Here is an 18,187-nt window from a genome sequence, read left to right on the forward strand (position 1 = left end):
CTGGTTCTGCCCTACCTGCCACTGCTGTCATTATTTATGGGACATGTGGCCCTGGGAAGATTCCTTTCCTCTCTGGGCCTCCGTCTTCTCATCTGCAGATAAGGACCCTAGCCCAGATGATCCCCAGGCCCTGGGCAGCCTGGACATTTGATAGCCTTAGAATCTCTGCCTTGGTGCCACAGAGCTGATGGACTCTTCCTGACCTCTTTGCATATGGACAGCCTCGCCTGCTCCTGGGAAAGGACCTTCTGAAATGGATGCTCCTCCTTTCCATTCTCCATCCATCACAAGTCAGGCTGATGCCTCTATGCCTCTCTGACACTGCTCTCATCATAGTCATTGGTGACCTCCACATTGTTATATCTGGCCCACAAGTCGAGCCTTTTTTTTTTTTTTTGGAGCTCTTAGAGACACTGGGCTTGGCTAACCCCACGTTTGCTTTAGCCTCTGTAACGCCACACTCTCCCAGTGTTCTCCAGCGTCTCCAACTGCTGCCTTGGCCTCCTCTCTCTGTCTCTGTCTCTTAACCTTTCACCATGTTGCTCCTCAGGCTTGTAAGCACAGATCAGGTCCTAGGTCCAGGACCCACCCACCACTCTCACCACAAGACCCCACTGATCTCCCTGCCCCAGAGCTAAGACTCACCATCCCACCTGCACAGAGACCTCCTAACACTGGGCTACGGAGAGACACACAGTCTTCCAAAAGCCAAAGAGCTTCCCTAAAGGCCAGAACATGATCCCAAGCACTCTCATGCTTTTACCCCCGTAGCTACAGTTGGAAACACCCAGGACAGGACAGTCACAATCCAAACCTGGCAAGATGAGACAAGTCACCCAAGGGGAGCCAGCATTAGCTGTGAGCACCTGGACTTCCCTTCGTGGCAAATCTTTTTTCCTTAATACTAATCACCTTCCAACTTACCATATGATCAACACATTTATGATGGTTATGCGTGTCTGTGTTTACTGTTTCCCTACTAGAATTTAAACAACACAAGAACAGGGATTGTTGTTTTTTTCACAGCTGGATCCCCAGTACCTAGAACAATACCCAGATCAATGGAAGTGCTCAATAAATATTTGTTAAACGAACTCAAGAAAGGACTGGTACTCCAATGGAAATGCCTGCCTGACCTCTTGAGGACCCTAAAGATCCCAGATCCAGCAGTGCCCATGCAAAGGCCTCCTCAGAACCCAAGGCCCCACCTCTGAATGGTATTCCCATTCTTACGTCTCTATTCACTAACCCCAAAGCCTCAGCCTCCATTCCTGAGCCCTATGTGAGACTTACACCCCCCAATCATCAAGAGCCAGAAATAAGAGCTGCCACCTCAACTGAGCCATCAGGGAACCTGGGAACCTCCTTTGGTGAGTACTTAATCTGTCTTGAACCTATGATAAAGCACCTGCCACCCTGACCGTGTGGCTCAGTTGATCAGGCATTGTCCTTCGAAGTGAAGGTCACAGTTTCGATTCCTGGTCAGAGCACATGCCTAGGTTGTGGGTTTGGTCCCAGGTTGGGATGCATATGAGAGGCAACCATCAATGTTTCTCTCTCACATTGACGTTTCTCTCCCTCTTTCTCCTTCCCACCCTCTTGCTCTAAAAACTTAATTATTTTTATAAAGCACCTGACCAACCATGGAAGTGGAACCACACCCCTGGGGCAGCCCTGACTGGAAAGTGTTGGTGCACAAGTGCTGAGAAGAGGCCCCCTCTGTGAGGTACAGAAGAGGGAAAAGAGTGGAAACCCTACTGGGGAAGCCTCAGGGAGGGGTGGGATTTCCCCTCAGAAGACAGCTGAGTCCTGAAGGCCCCCATTTCAGGGGAGACAGGTTCTTGCCACACCTTTGTTTTTAATGTCCCAATTCTCAGGCCTATGGGTGCAACATACAAGCACAAAGTCCAGCCCCCTTTGTAAAACTTTTATTTAGAAATCTTCCCAATATATCCTTATATATATACACACATCATCACCATATGGGTTTTGTCACTAAAGAGTCACACGCCCACAGTGGTGGCCTCTGGGCAGTACAAAGGTCAGGTACCTGGAGCGGTTACTCCTCTTCTGCAGAAAAATGCGGAGACCAACATAATTCATCAATTCATCACATACAGTACAACATTGACGGAAAGTGCTGGGCCCGCCCACAGGAGCACTGCGCTATGTACATGGGCAGGGGCAAGCCTTCGGCGGGGGGCCACGTACCATTGACATCACAAGTACGACCAGACCACCCCCAAAGGCCGAGATAGTTGTCGACTGACTACAGACTCTGTGCCCTTGGTTTTGTTTTTGGAAAAAGGATAAAGGTTGTACCATCTTGTCATTTGCCACTACAAATAAAAGAATATAAATTTTTCTTAAAAGATGGGAGTCCCTCCATTTTTGTTCTCATGTCTTGTTTTTTTTTTTTACCTTTTCATGTTTTCCCTTTAGTACAGATATTATTCTTGGAATGTTGCCCTTTCTTCATGCGTGAGGAGGAGGCAGAGGAAAAAGAAGGGTATGGGGGGTGCAGGTGGGAAATGAAAATAAAATATGGATCTTCTCTAGTTCTTACAAAGACCTGAAGCTTTGTGTCTCCCTATCCAGGCCCATTTTAGGTAGTTGCATTACATTTTGCATACTCTGTCTATGTGCCCATATCTCTTATCCATTCTTGCTCTTGTACCTTGCCTTGGAATGAGAAAGAAATGAAGTCAATCGTGAAGAAATAAGAACAATCTAGATACAGTAACTTAGGCAAAAATGGTTTAGAACCCAAATCACCCAAAGCTGAGTAGTCAGGTAGACTTGCCCACTGCCTAGCTTCTGGACTCAGGGTGGGAAACCCCACTGCAGGATTGCTGTTGTAGGCAGCAGGGTTCTTTATGGTATCAGAATTCTACTATCATGGTTCCAACCAGCCCCCACCAGAGCCCTAGGAGACAGGCAAGCCAGGGTATGGACCAGAAATTGGCACTGAAAGAGACAACTTGTCCAGGCCACCCTGGGAGTCTGAGAGAAGAGGGATCCAGGTGTTGAGCTCCTGGTAGAATGTGTGATCCATCTCCTAAAACCCATGCATCCGTCCACACTGCGGCCCCAAGTCAGAATAATCCACTGGGAAGCACGTGCAGCCTTAGGACAGGCGCTCTGTCTTTAGGCAGATGGGATTCCTCACAGGAGCTTCCAAGTACCAGAAAGGAACCATTCCTAATATTCACTAAAATACGATTTTGGGGGGCTGACCTGGGACAGACAGTGAGAGTGCTACAGAGTTAACCATGGTGCTCCCATCCCCACGCAGTGGACCTCACAACTAAAAGGAGAGGGAGTGGGGGCAGGGATCACATGGCAGTACGAGGCTGCACTTGAGGCCCCCTCACGCTGAAGGCCAGACCTGAGCTGAAACCCAAAACGTGTGGGACCTTTCCCAACAGCTGCAGTGCTGGTTCCTTCACACCACCATGGGTAGGGCAGGGCCATCGGATCATTCCCCTCTGACCTCAAAGGCAGAGCCTGGTTGGGGGTGGCTGGGGTGACTTGAGGGTACAATGACGGGTATGCAGGATTTGTGCGCAGCTGGTTCCATGAGCTTGAAATGCAGGTCACAGGCAGGCCTCACCTTAAGAAAACCATGTCCCATCACTTGGATTGACACAGAAGGTCAAGGAGGGGGCAGTGGTCCACTCTACAAAAGGATTCTTCACTTACAAAAAGACTCACGGTAGTATTTCTTTAAAAGATGAAGGATAAAGATTTGATTTACAAAAATGTCATGTACAGCTTTTGGAGGGGGGCACTCCTATTGCATTAAGCCAGTCTCCCACATACACCCATGATGACTGAAAGCGACACAGTCCAGGGGTGTTTAAGATTCTGCTACGTGAATGTGCGTATGTTTGAGTCCCAGATAAGGCCTGGATTTGGACTGGATTCCCCGTGTTCTAGAAGTGAGATTAGATCCTGGGTGGTATCAAGACCTAAAGATCCTACCAATCACTGAAGTTGGAAAAAGTCCCAAGTGCCAGGAAAATAAAAATGCCAGGAATTTCTAGGACAGTTTGTGCTCATTTTGGTTCAGAACACCAACCAGGACCATTAGCTAACAGACATCCTGCAGCAGGGAGGTTCCTCTGAGCATCTTGGAGAATGCACAGGCGGGGCTCCCATCTACTGTCAGCACCAGCGCATGCCCACCAGCACACGGGCATTTGCTCACCACAGGAACAGGGATGTGTAGCTGAGAACAGAAGCAGGTAGCTCTGAGACATGACTGGCCTTCAAAGCCCATGTGCCCCAAATAGCAATTGGATGAAATTGGATGAAATTGCTCAATTTCATCTAATCACGTTTCCTCTCTCTGCCCATCACACAAAGCCCAAAGGGCAAGCCTACAGCTGCAGACTTGGTTCCCACAGCTGCAAGGATTGGGAAGGCAGGTTTCAGTGGGGAGAAAGTAAAGCTTCAATCCCCAGGGCAAGAAGTAAGGGCTACTTCGTTTTCTGACCCTCTGGCCCAGCTAGCCAGGAGCAGGTGGTCCACTGGCCGTCTTCTTCAACCAGGCCCTGAAGAAGGCACCTCGAGGCTGTGACTCTGCAGCAGTTGGCAAGCTGGATGGACCAACATGGGCCTGAGTGAAGATGGGGTTCAAGAAATGGGCAGCTATTGGGTACCTATATATTTGGACAGTGTGGCCACAAAAGCCACCCAGCCAGCTTGGGAGGGGCTAAAGGCAAGGCAGAGGCTGCTGAATACCTCAGGTGAGAGCTGACAACCCCAGGTCTCAGGAAAGACAGGGAGGGCTTCCAAGCTCCAGGCCAAAAGCAGTGCTGCTCAAGCCTCTTACTTGAGAAGTCTTAGGATTTGGGGAAGGGAGAAGACTGTGCCGTCTTCATAAAAAGTACCTACCACTTTGTTCCATTTTTCTGTTCTCCTACTGAGGCAGGAAATGAAAAAGCCAGCCCCAGGGCAGCTTGGGCTTCCCAAAGTTCAGGCATCAAGGAAAGCTCATCAAGTCCATTGCCCTACTTCAGAGCTGCCTAATCTTCACCCACCTGCCCTGAAGCCCACGGTCCCAGCGGCCTGAGGGCACCTTCCTGGCTGGCCCAGGATGGCCCCAGACCCATCACCGAGGGCCAGCTCCATCAGTGGCGGGCAGCATGGCAGGATGGAGGCTGCGGGCTGTGTGCTTGGGTGCAGGCTCTTCTGTGTAGCTGTCCGGGCTAGCTGCCCCATCCAGGGAGCTGCCACAGCTGGAGTTGGGGGACAGCACATCCTGCAGGAGGTCGTCTGGAGGTGCACCACCCCCTCCTCCCCCACCCCCTCCACCAGCCCCCACCACGGGGTCCTTGCCAGGCTTGGCCCGCTGGGTGCCCTCTTCCTCCTGGTCATTGAGCAGCTTGGCCAAGAAGTTGATGTACTTCATGGCCAGGCGGAGGATCTCATTCTTGCTGAGCTTCTTGTCTGGGGGGTGCGTGGGAATCAGCTTGCGAAGCTCAGCGAAGGCCCCATTCACATTCTGCTGCCGCCATCGCTCCCGGCTGTTGGTGAAGATGCGCCTTACGACTTTGGTATGGGGACCTGGAGGGTACCAGGACAGGGTTAGGAGAATGGATTGGGAATCTCCTAAGGATCTTCTGCTGAAGGGAAGGGGATAAAAACCATCCTTTGGGAAACTTGGGAAATCCAGAATGCCTTCTTTCCAATTACTTAGAAAACTCTTACTCATCTTTCAAAACCCAGTACATCTGTTTCCTCTTCTCTGAGGACTCCTCTCACTCCCTCCAATGAGATCTAACCAACTGCCATAGCCCTAATGCCCCTGAATCTCCATTACTCTTGATCATTGCTGTATGCTTCTGTGCTTCTCTCTCTTTCTTTCTCTCTCTCTCTCTGGGCAGTGAGACATTTGAGGATAGGGGCTGTTTATCATTCATTCATTCATTCACTAACTCACTTATACCAAGAGGCCATATGGTACTAGTTATGAAGACAAACTCTGGAGCCAGATTTTCTGGGTTCAATTCCTGACTACTACTCACTAGATAGTGACTTTGAGAAATTTACTTAAACCCTCTCTGCCTTAGCTTCATTATCTGTAAAATGGAGAAAATACTAGTCACTCAAGTGTAAGACTATCACATGGATCTAAAAACTAATACAGGCAAAGAATTTAGGACAATGCCCATCTCAGATTAAACATTCGTATAATCAGTGTTAGCTATTATTATGTGTGCATCAGTTATTTCCTAGGAACCAGGCACTAAGGAATAATGGTGAACCAAAGAGACAGAGTGGCTGCCCTCCCAGACCTTACATTTTAATGGGAATGACAGATGATGAACATGCAGCAAACAGATAAAAACAGACAGGAGACTAAATGCAAATAAAAGATGGAAGGGAACTACTAGGTTTAGCTGAGTTGGTTGAGGATGGCCTGTTGGAGGAGGTAACATCTATAAGGAAAGAACTTAAGGCCGAAGAAGAGCCAACCAGGCACAGAAAGACAGAATGGTATGTGCAAAGGCCCTGAGCTGAAAAATAACTGAAACCAGCCTGGCTGGATCAGAGTGGGTGAGATCAGGGAAGGCTTAGTCCAGTCCCACAGGGCCCTGCAGTAAGGTGTGAGGATTTTATTTGAAGGGTGATGAAAAGCACAGCGTAAGGATTTAGTAAATGTCTGCTGACTGATCATGCTGGCAGGTAGGGGACTGGAAGAGAAAGCAGAGACCAAAGGGAAAAGGACTTACACTGTGGGCTCTCTCCCCCAGGAGAGAAGTGGACAGACAGCCATGCACAGGCTCGGCCTGAGGCTGTAGGCAAGCATTTGAGGGGTGCCTCAGTCCACGCATGTCTACAATACATTGATTACAGACTGAATCAATATTCACTGGTGTTCACATACTAAGACTTGCAGAGCAGTGGCAGACACCAGTGTGCATGTATCTAGCACGTATGATGTGCAAAGCACTGTGTTATATCCAAGCCTGACCTGGATTCCCAAAGCCAGGGAAGACAGAGGTGAGCCCTGCTAGTGGTTCTGAGCTCTGGGCTGGGGTGGCCACTTCCCTCTCCATCACAGAGCTGGGCTCCCAGCAGTCTTCAGGATGCTCTACACATGGAAGGAACTGCCAGTACTGGCATATTTGTTTGTTCTCTTTCCTATAATCTCTGGAACAAGACCTCAATATGTGGAAACTTGGGTAGGGGAGAAAAAGAAAGGAAAAACCAAGACATCCCCTGAGATCCACTGCTCATTTCACAACTAAGGGATCTGGGACAGAGAAGACCTTGCCTCCAAGGTCAGTCTGTGACCCAGCTCCTCCGTACCAACACTTCCTGCTTGATCATCTCTCCTACATGTGTGCACGTGCACTCACACACACATGTATTCTTGGGAAAGATCACTCGGCCCCTGCCACAGTGCCCCTGAAGCTGTCCTTCCAAACCCCAACAGGCCCCAGCCCAGCTGACTGTTTGCCAAAGGCCAGACCCAGGCTTGGAAAAACACAGCACACCTGCTTAGCAGTCCTACCCTAGGTGCCTCAGATAACTTGCTGTTCTCTGCCTCCAGGCCAGACAATGGGGAGTCCCTCAGCTGTGACTAGGGAGGACCAGCCCCTGCTCCATGACTGATGGTAGCTGATCTTGAGGGAGCTCCTACATGGGGAGGGGAGGGAAGCTTTATGACTGCTGTCACCGCTAGAACTAGACAGGCTCCAGAAGCAGCACCTACCCAGTGCCAGGCACTAAAAACGCTTCACCCCATTGTACACTTCCAATAATGTGAGGAAGCTGTTATACCCCTCATTTTACAGATGAGCACACCGAGGCCCAGATAAGTTCAGCAACAGGAACCACATCAAGTCCTGACTTTGGACCTTGCATTAGTTCCACTACTATGCACTCTTTTTGGCTAAATTTGTGATTCAAAGTCAGTGGGGTTATCCTGTACCCTCACGCCCTCCCCTTCACCATTATTTCTGTCTATTCTTCTGTAGCTCCTCCCCAGAGAACTACCCACCTCTCCGCACCTTCCTGCCTGAGTCTGTCCATCCTGTATGACCTCTGTTTCTTTCTGGCTGGCCACTGAATAGATGTTCAGTAACTATTGGTAACATTATGAGTAATGGCTTCCCTAACCCTCCTGCACTCCCTGCAAACCCTTACACCTTCCCATCTCTTTCCTCTCCTCTGTGCCTATTTCTGTTGCTTCTGCCCTTCATAGAAAATACCTCTTGCCTAGGGAACTTCAGGGCTGGTCCTGCCTACCTCCTGTTCGGTACACCCACCTCCCCTCTCTAACCTAGCATCGCTGACACCCCATTACCCTTCCCTCTTGGCCCTACACCCATGTTGCCCCAGACTGGTTGGATCTTTTGAGGTCTGTTCCTTTTCTAGACTCTATCCCTTCTCTCCAGAAGACCACAGAGAGCTCCCCTCCAGAAGCTCCAGCTCAATGCACATCCCTCCCACCTGTCCCTTGCATGAATCCCAGCCTGGCTCCAAGGCCTCAAGTGTCTTTCCTTCAGGAGCCCAGGCCCAGCCATATTGAGCACTGGGAGCTCCAGGGGTTCCCTCCACATCCCTCAGCTCTGAGGAGCTTGCTGTCCTGGCCCCCTGGATCTGGGCCCTATCTCCTACATCAGGTCACCCTTGGGAAGAGGGAAGGGGTCTTCAAATTGTTCACTCATTCAACCTCTTCCCTCAAGTTCAGGGCCAAAGACTACTCAGGCAGTACATAATGGCAGGGCTAGGGGCCCTTCTGGGGAAGCAAAGGGGCAGTGTAGAATCTATGATGTCAGGAAGGGAACTTCAGGTCTCTGCCCTGAGTGTGGAACAAGGGATAAGAAGGCCCCACAATGTAGGGACTTAGGGGGAATTGCACCATGAAGGTGCAATTCCAGGCATGGTACAATTCCAGGCAAGGAGCAGACTCCAGACTCCAAAGAGGTCTTAAAAAGAAGTGCAGGGAATCTTTGAGGGTTAGTGCTTAGTGTAGGGGCAACCTGTGTTTTTGTCCTCCCCCAGGATCTTTGCTAAGCATGGCAATAGGGCTATAGTCGTGACTGCAAGGGACCCTTAGAGGTTTGGGCTAAAGGCCACAATGTATCTTCACTCCCACATTCCCTCTTCCCTAGTCTACTTCCAAGGTCTATTTGCAAGGCTACTTCCGGCAATTTGGGGTTCCAAGGTATCCTGCCCATCTACATGAGACACCTAGGAGTAGTCCCCATGATCCCTCCTTCAAGGGGCTCTAACCAGCATGAAAGGCAAATAACAAAGGTGGGGACAGACAGACTCACCATCAGTAATCTCCATCTCATAAGGGGAGGGTCTCCTCTTCACTCGGTTATTGGTGGCAAACATAGAGAAGGCATCTGGTTCCCCAAAGAACCCACTGTGGGAAGGAGCAGGCAAATCACAAGATCACACCTAGGGTGGAGGCGAGTCAGAGTCAGAGGCTCCTTAGCAATCCCTCTGCATGTCCTTGAACCTCCCACCCCTGGAAAAACAGGGGCAGCCCTGGTCCCTTCACACCTGAATTGGGGATAGGAGCATGAAACACACACACACACACAAGCATACACAGAATGCTCTCAACCTCTCTCTGTGGTGGAACAAGCAAGGGGTGGTAAGGTCACATACCCACACATCCCTACACACACACACAGTCAGAAGTGAACATATGGAAAAAACAAAAAATGAACACACACCCCCCACAAATAGACATACTTCCCTCCCCCAATACAAGCCCATAATCTACAACCTCCACTCTCAAACAGGTGCTCACACTAGCAGATATGACCTTCTCACTTGGTGCTGTGCAACTCCAGCACCACAAAAGGGCACACTGTCCCCTCCCCGCAATACCCCATTTTCACCCTGGGTCCCATGGGGTCTGTGGACAGACAACAGACAGGAAACCCTGACTCCTCACTGCTGCCATGCCCCCTCCATCACCCATTTTGGGCTCTCTATAGCTTTTTTCTGGAGTCTCCTGCAGACTCGCTGAATGACCCGCATTGTGCATCCCTGTCTCATCCGCCTGTCCCCACCCCAACCCTGCCACCATCTCTTCACCATCTCAGTGGCCTTGGCAGGGAAATGGACACCCTCGCACCAAGGGGTGGAAAAGCCTGAGGCCAGAGGCCACAGCTAGGGACGGAGAGGCTGGAGATAAGAGGAAGGGTTCTACTCCCAAGGCAGGCCTTGGGGCAGAGATTTTAGATGCAGAGGAGGGGGCCCATTTCCAACGGCCCTCAGACCCTTATCTCGTACCTGTCCCCAGAGGGCTGCAGCTTCCGGAAGGATTCACAGTGGAGCACATTCAGACACACTTGCCAGCACTCATTCACGAGACTCCCTCCCTGGCGTCCCTTACCCCGAAACCACGCAACGCACCCTGCTTCTGCTCACACACGGCCACAGGCCTGCACTCCCCCTTGGCTTACCCAGCCCGGGCGCGCTGCAGTCACAAGGCACCCCATGTCTGCCGGCGTCCGCTCACGCACGCGCTCCCCCACACACGCTCACGGCGAGCTCCTTTCTCACTTGCACACGGGGACCCCAGCTTCTAGGCTTTGACGCCCATGAGTTGAAAACACCCCATCTCTTCTCGAGCTCCAGTCAGGCAGCCCACAAAGAGCCGACGAGGTGCCTCTCGGGCCCTGACCGCCCGCCCGCAGCGCCCTCCCTCGGGGCACTTACCTGCCGAGTGTCGCCAGCGGCTGGCTCAGGCTGTAGAGCAGCGTGCGGCCGGGGGCGGCCGGGGCCGCCAGCGCGGGCGGGCTCAACTGCACCATCCGGCCGTCCCCGGTCAGCTCCGTCGGTGCCGGAGCGGGCGCGGGCGCCGGGGCGGGCCCAGGAGGTCTGCACAGCTCGGTGGTCGGCACCCGATGGCGCGCTTCGGCCGCTGCGGCGTCGCGGCCCTTTAAGTCTCGCACGGCGCCGCCCCCACCCGCGGGGCCGCCCCCCGGGCCACCGCGCGCTCCCAGCTCGATCACCGGGGGCTCAGCTGGGGTAGCGCGGCTCGTCTCCTTGGCGACGCCGTTCAGCAGGACCAGGTGCGGGGGGGCCATGCGGGCCTCGGCCGCCTCCCGTCCCTCTAGCGGGGGGTCACTGCGTGCCGCCTCGCTGGGCGGCTGCTCCGTCATCCTGCCGGCAGACAGACAAACAAGCGGACGCCCGCTCTAAAAACCAACCCCAGTCCACCGACGTGGGTGGGGTAAGGGGGTGAGGGGGTGAGGGCGGAAAGAGAAACTCACACACCGAGACGTGAGAAAAGGCGACAAACTTAGAGCCACATCGACACACACTGGCCCTCTGGGCCTAAAGGCCAAGCAGGGCTGGGGAGGGAGGGAGGGAGGGATGGGTGGGGGAACGCTGGTTTGGGAGAAGAGGGGAGGGTGCCTGAGAGGCACAGAGACCAAGGGCCGAAAGGACAGACAGAAGAGGACGACAGATACAGTGGAAGAAAAGGAATACAGCATCGAAAGACAAACAGAAGAGGGAAAAGGAGGAAGGAAATGTAGAAAGAGGCGAGAGAGAAATATCGCCACCACCACCCAGTCCCCCTTCTCAGGCCGCAAGGGAAGAGGAGGGAACAAATCCCCGACCGAGTTCCTCCCGCCCCTCTTTTGGTTTTGGCGGGGAATCTGTCCCGCGGAGGTGGGGGTCTTTAAGAACCTCTCAGCGATACCGACTCCAGCCTATTGCCATACACACACCTAGAAACCTGGTGGGTTGCAAGTAGGGAGTTTAAGGAATGGAGGCTACAGCACCTGAGGTCCACTCTGCTGGAGCTGCCGGAGAATCATACGGAGGAACCAGCACCCCTTTCAACATATATTCACCCTCCTTGGGGTGTCTGTCTACACTAAGCAGATCCACGTTGTATTCTGTGCAGTCACCGAAAACCCCAGCCACCCTTTACCCGCACTGGGACTGTAGGTGAGACATCTGGAAGGGAAGATAAAGATCCTGGCCCTGCTTCCCTGCACACTCCACCCTCTCTGCTCACCTGCACTCAGAAGTGAGGTGGGGTCTGGAAGGGAAGGCCCGCTGAGGCAGTAAGGAGCCTGAGGGTGCCCCTGAGGCTATTGGGGCCTGGGCTCCCATTCACACGTGGAAAGGGGTGTCACAAAGGCCCTTGCACTCTTCCAGCACTCCGCTACTGCCTTTCTGCCTTGGCGACGTCCTCTGGGAAATGCCTCCTTATACATTTAAAAGCACTGTGCAACGGCTCAAGTAAACATTATTATTGACTGGAAGACTGGGCCACTCAGGGGACCGCTGCCTTGCCCCAAGTCACACTGATTTGCAGAACTCTGGTCTCACTCTGCTTACACTGTCCTCCCTATATGCACTCCCATATACATCCCCGGAGCCCAGGACACTCCTCTCCACAGCCACACTCCAGGATGACTACAGAGGCTCCAATGCCCCACAAGCCGTTTCTCCCGTCACCCTGCTTCAATGCCAGTGGAGCCAGGCCCCACCTAGGACTAAAACAAAAACAAAACAAAACAAAACACCATGAGACTTGAGGTCCAGAGGTTGGGGATGCTTGTAAGTTGTTTTATTTAAAAAACAAACAAACCAAATTCGGCAGGCTTCATAAGCTGTTCAAAATAAGTTTCCTGTTTTCAAGATTATATAATTGGGGTATTTTATTGCAGAAACTAAATACATGAATATCCAACTCGCCCCCAAGCAGAGTCCAGCTAATCACTCATGGCAGCCATTGAGCTCCCGTGCTGCCACTGCAGTGCTCCAGAGGAAGGCAGCCTGGGCACCATCCTCCCACACGAGAAGAGACACTGGATGGACTTTCTGAAACCTCTCCTTAAGCTCAGCTCACTTGCCACCAGACACACAAGCCAATGCAGAATCATCATTCAGGCTGTGCTCCTTCCCTGGGTCTGCCAACCCTGAGGCCCAGCCCAGGAACAACAGAATTCACTGAGACCTGGTGCATATGAGCTGCAAAGGCAGTGGGTCCACAACACTTCACTGGAAGCGAGTTTGTGATTATGGCGGAAACAATAGATCTGCATCCACAGAATAGGACCAACAGGATAGTGTGGCCACTAGAAATGTGCCCAAGGAATACGTGTAGGCCCTTCTGGTTCCTCGGCAGCAGTGAAATGCACCAGAATATACTATTCTGCAGCGAAACACACACGCCCCAAGGTGCTGGCTCCCTACCTTACTGTCCCAATGCGTGGCGTGCCCAGTGACACGTGCTTCAGCCCCAGTTTCTAACCGAGCAACAGACGGTGTGCACTGCAATCGGACTGAGCTCAGACTCTCCTTATGACACATTTATACCCTCTGATTAATTCCAGGGCTCCCCCGCTGAGCTAGGAGCGGATCCTGGAGGGGTAAGGGGAGTACATATTCCATATGAGTTGTCCGTGGCCCCAAATGCTCTGCCAGAGACCTATAAATATCTATATCTCCCAGGCTCCCTGTGGAAAACCTATGATTGGTCCCCAGGGTCTGTGGCGGACCACTCCCTGCCTGGCCCTCCCCGGAACTCAGGAAAACCAAGCGGGTTCTTCTGCAACCAGCATCACCCAGGCCAGGGATCCGTGCCCCAAGGGACGACGCCACAGGAGGACTCACAGACACCTTGGGTTGTCAGTTTTCAGGAACTAACCGCATCACTTGGCTTCATTTAAGATCACTAAAAAGAAAGCCTGAGTGATTTTCATTTATTTGTTTTTATTTGGGGAAGATGAGGGAAGGGAGAAAAGGTTTCAATCTGAATGGCATTATTGAATTCGACCACTACAACTCATCCGTCTTTGTGCAGCCAAGACCCAGCTCGCAGCACCCGACACCAGATTTTCACTTTTGTTGCCAGCCGCCAGAACGTTTCTGTATGCCCGCACAAGTCTGGGACCCAGGAGCTTTGGGGTGGGGGGGAGGGGGGGGCGTCGGGTGCCTGGCAGCTCCCAATTCCGAAATGCAGAGTTTCTTATATGAAAAGAGCCCCCGGAATACCTAGGGCTAGAGCCACCGCCTAAGACCCCACAGTGCACCCACACTCGCACGACACCCTTGGGGGAGCCCAAGTACGCTCGCTCGAGAGCCCGCAGCGCCAATGAAGAGAACCACTTCCCCCGGCTGCTAGGGCAGTGCAGGGGAGCTCCGCGCCTCACCCTAAGGCCTTCAGCCCCGGCCAGGGCCCACCCGAGTCAGGACTGCTCTAGCCAGGATGGCTGCGGCCTTCTTCCTGCTGCCGGGTCCTCGGCGGCGCGGGCGGCCCGCGCCACCCGGACGCAGCCTCCCCAGAGTTGGGAGCTTTGGGCAACGTCCACAGAACCGATGGGAGCGCCCTGCGGGACTGAGGTTCTGGTTTTATTAGTTGTAAAAAAAAAAAAAAAAAAAAAAAAAACCACAAACGACTAGCTTTTGACTTTTTGTTTTTAACCGGGAGTCGAAAAAGGAAAGGGCCCTGCTGGGAGCCACAGAGGGCACGGTCAGCGGCGGTGTCAGATCGCGGATACCCAGCTGCAGGTTCGTCCTCCCCTCCTCCTCGTTCCGAGACCCTACTGTCCTCTGTCCTGAGCCTCCCCCACCCAGGCCGGAACCCGAGGCCTTCCTGGACACAGTTTCCACAGATAACGTTCCCCCCAAACTCACCTGGGGCATATTTAGAGAGGCCGACCCCTCTGAACAGGATCTCCACGCCGCCGCTGGACACGGGCCGGAGCCGAGGTCCAGGGCGCGGACGCGGGTCTTTGCTTCCCCGGGTCTCGCCGAGAGACCGGCAGTTAGGCCGCGGCGTGGTCCTGGGCGGTCTGCCGCGCCCAGACCGAGTTTCCAGGAAAGATGGGGGTGGAGAGAAAGAGGGAGGGCGAGAGGGAGGGAGAGAGAGAAATGGGGGTCAATGGCTGGGCATTACCTCACGTCCTCGCCAGCGAGCCCAGGGGAGTCGCGAGCCGCTTTCCGCCCCCAACCTGCAGGTGTTCACAGCCTCCCCCCAGCCCATAAAAAGACCCTACACCTGACCAATCAGGAATAGCGACTCAGTCCAACCACAACAACAGCCCCGCTGCGGTCCTCCCGGAACGTTTGCGGACCCTGCAAGCGGGACGTCTGGCTCGGCGCGGCCGAGTGTGCGCTCTCAGCACCGGCGTGTGGACCAGGCTGGCTCGGCAGCCGTCAGGCCGAACCCGAGGCCTCAGCGCACAGTTGTCCGCAAACTGGCTTGGGTGTGTGTGTGGGGGGGGGGGGGGGGCGTGTGGAACGTGTGTCAGAAAAGGGGAATCCAGTCTTCAGGCCCTGGTCCGTGGAGCAGAGCCTCTGAGCCCTCCATTCTCTCCGTACCCCCCACCTGCCCATCTCCAGCCCAAAGCGAAACCAGAACCCAATTCAAAGACTGCTCTCGCACAGGAATGGACTCGGAACCTCAGGGATCCGAGAGAAGGGGGTGGTGGTGGTGGCATTTGATCTATCCAGGACCCTTTTTTCTTCCCATTGATTAAGGGGAAAAAACAAGAAGAAGGAAGGAAAGAAAAGAAAGGAAACGAGGACAGAAAAAGACTTTAATTTGGGCATGAGTGCACGACGCAATGTGCAGATGTTTTATTGAGTGGTACACCTGAAACTTGTACGGTTTTATTAACCAATGCCACCCCAATAAATTCAATTTTAGAAAAAGAAAGGAAGGAGGGCGATAACCGATGCCTCCCCTCAACCATCTCTACACAACGAATTTCGATCCGTCGGTGTTCAGACCTGCAAGGAAGGGGAAAATTCTAATACTTCCTCGCAGCGATAAACGAGGCACAGAGGAGGGCAAAAACAAACCCGCTGTTGCTTTCCAGAGTGTAGGGGTAGCAAGATTTAATTTGCTTTTTTTTTCCCCCTCTTCGGAAGGTTTTGTTTAATTTGTTTTGTTTAAATCTTCCAGCCTATATGGGATCAGTCGTGAAAATTTTGGATTGATTGCAAAAGTCTCCATCTTTTTGCCCCGATTTTGGTGGAAATATAGGAACAATTACTCCCTGAGGTTTCAGTCCAATGCGGGAGATTTTCTTTCTCCTCTAATCCACAGGGCAGAGGGGCGGGAAGAAGAGGAATCCGCTCATTCCCGGTGTCTTACGTCGGGACTCGGTTTTTGCTGTGTGATCAGTCCTTTTCTCCATTTTCTCCCCCAACCCTAAATCCAGGAATGAGAGAGAGAGAGAGAGAGAGAGAGGGAGGGAGAGAGAGAGCGCTGCTGGGGGGGGGGGGGGGGTTGGGAGGGAGCCTCGCGGCTTTGTTATGGGTCCCAAGGAGCTAAAAGGAAAAAGCCGCTTTACTTCTGGACGATTATTTTAATTAATAAGACAATGACGATGACATTAGCAACCACTGTAACTGGAAAAGAAAAGAAAACCCTTTCCTTCGGACCTAAGGCAGCACTGACCTCGTCCCTGGGAGCCCGGCCCCGGTGCCCGATGCGACGGGGACCCGACCCTCGCGGGAATATCGCTTACCGGGGAGGTGATCCCAAGGGCCCCCACCCGAGGCTCGAGGCTTGGAGAATGCGCCCATTGTCTTTTCCGGGCGTCTCTCGCGGACCCCAGCGGTCGTACCCGCGAGACTGACCAGAAATGGACAAACGGCCTGAGTGCGGCGGGGACCCAAGCCGGCGGCTACCGGCTGGGAGGCGCGGGCCTCGGCGAGCGCTGCTCAGCTTGGAGCCTGGAAGAGCCTCCCACGCATTAGCAAGTCCCCGAAACACCGAGGCACAGACTGGCCTCCGGTCAGAGCAGCCACCGATCCGGCTCTGGCTCTCCATCCAAGCCAACAGTGGCTTCCGAATACCTCGTAATTTGGAATAAAGTGTGAAATCCTTGTCCCCGCTCCCAGTCAGCCGCCTCAACTAGCGCCTCCATCTCCCTCGCGCGTTCCCTGCTACCCGCCAGCCGTGTGCAAATGCACATCTAAAGGACACAAGCACACAGTCACACAATCCAGTCCTGTGGTGAGACAGGACCACACACTGTCCAGCCCCATGGCAGGGAAACACAGCCCCATTCTGCCCCACAAACCGACATGGTCGGGCCCGTTCATTGTCCACTATGACACAACGAAATCAGCCCAACGCAATCGCTCGGGGACACACAACTCCACCTAGTCGAGATCACACACGCCCCACACAACAACGGAACCACCCAGACACAATCTCAAAGGCCGCACAGCCCACACACAGACCAAGACCCGTGTCGAGAAGCCAAACTAACGTAATCATGTGCGACGAAGAAAACGCAGAAGAGCCACCAAGAACCCAAATCCACACACCCACACCGCGCAAACAGCACCCCACTCAGACGCACGCCCGATCGCCAACAGCACCACACTCGGGGAAGCCCACGCTGCCCGCTGCGGACACACGCGCTCTCACAGTCCCACCGCACGCACACAACCACGAAGAAGGAATGAAAACCAACCACCGCCTCGCGCGTTTCTGTATATTGCGTAAGGAAAAGGGGAAGGAAGGAAGAGAGTCTCTGAGACGGGAGGGGCGGCGGCGGCGAGCGCGACGGCGCCCGTGGAAAATACCCCCCATCGAAAGAAGTCGAAGGGAAAGGAGCGAAGAGCTGTCCGGAGAGCAGAGAAGCAAGCGGGAGGGGATGGACAGGGAATCCCGGGGGGCCGCAGGTGGCTGCCCCACAGAAAAAAGGCCAGAATGCTCACGTTTTGCAGCTACGAGGGGACGCGTGTGGCCATGCTGAGGCTTGGGCCTCGGTGCGGGGGTGGGGGGGACCTCCCCCGCCCGCGCGCGCCGCGCCCCCGGCCGCTCCGCGGACTCGCTCTAATCCCGCGCACGTTCCGGGCCTCGTTAGCATGGGCCGCGGCGCGCCGGGGCGGTGTGCGCCGCGGAGATAAGGCACCGCCGCGGGTCCGCTCGCCCTCGATAAGCGCCTCGGCCATTATGGGCCAAATGATTCATTTTAATTTGGCAATTTCACCGGAGGGAGTGGGGACTGGCTGCGTGGGGCTGGGGCCGTCTCCGGAATGCGCCTCGCGGAAAGTCGGGCGCTCTGTCTAGGACCCGACGGGTCCAGCCCCATTTCTGGTCGCGAGGCCTCTCGCAAAAAAACAGGCTCCCCGCCGCCTCACCCCTCCCTCGGCCTTCCAGACGCCTTTCCTCAGCGACTCCCCTCCCGGTGCTCCGTCCCTGCCTCTGAAGCCC

The 18,187-nt window shown here is 53.8% G+C and overlaps 1 protein-coding gene across 5 annotated transcripts; it reads right to left on the minus strand.

The window, feature by feature from the left end:
• Positions 1-1,912: 1,912 nt before the first annotated feature.
• On the minus strand, positions 1,913-17,823 carry TAL1 (TAL bHLH transcription factor 1, erythroid differentiation factor). Of its 5 annotated transcripts, none has more exons than XM_036026044.1 (5): positions 17,689-17,787; positions 14,644-14,801; positions 10,702-11,148; positions 9,297-9,391; positions 1,913-5,571 (listed from the first exon to the last, which is right to left on the minus strand). In XM_036026044.1, the coding sequence occupies exons 3-5, from the start codon at positions 11,145-11,147 to the stop codon at positions 5,117-5,119; spliced, it is 996 nt and encodes a 331-aa protein (XP_035881937.1). In that variant the 5' UTR covers position 11,148; positions 14,644-14,801; positions 17,689-17,787; the 3' UTR covers positions 1,913-5,116. The 5 variants fall into 5 exon arrangements, with proteins under 5 accessions (XP_035881937.1, XP_035881939.1, XP_035881938.1 ...); XM_036026046.1 differs by lacking the exon at positions 17,689-17,787 and adding an exon at positions 13,201-14,344 and having other exon boundaries at positions 14,644-15,470; XM_036026045.1 differs by lacking the exon at positions 17,689-17,787 and adding an exon at positions 15,008-15,469.
• Between the last annotated feature and the right edge of the window lie 364 nt (positions 17,824-18,187).

The sequence above is a fragment of the Phyllostomus discolor genome, chromosome 5 (assembly GCF_004126475.2).
Source record: "Phyllostomus discolor isolate MPI-MPIP mPhyDis1 chromosome 5, mPhyDis1.pri.v3, whole genome shotgun sequence".
Lineage (NCBI taxonomy): Eukaryota > Metazoa > Chordata > Mammalia > Chiroptera > Phyllostomidae > Phyllostomus > Phyllostomus discolor.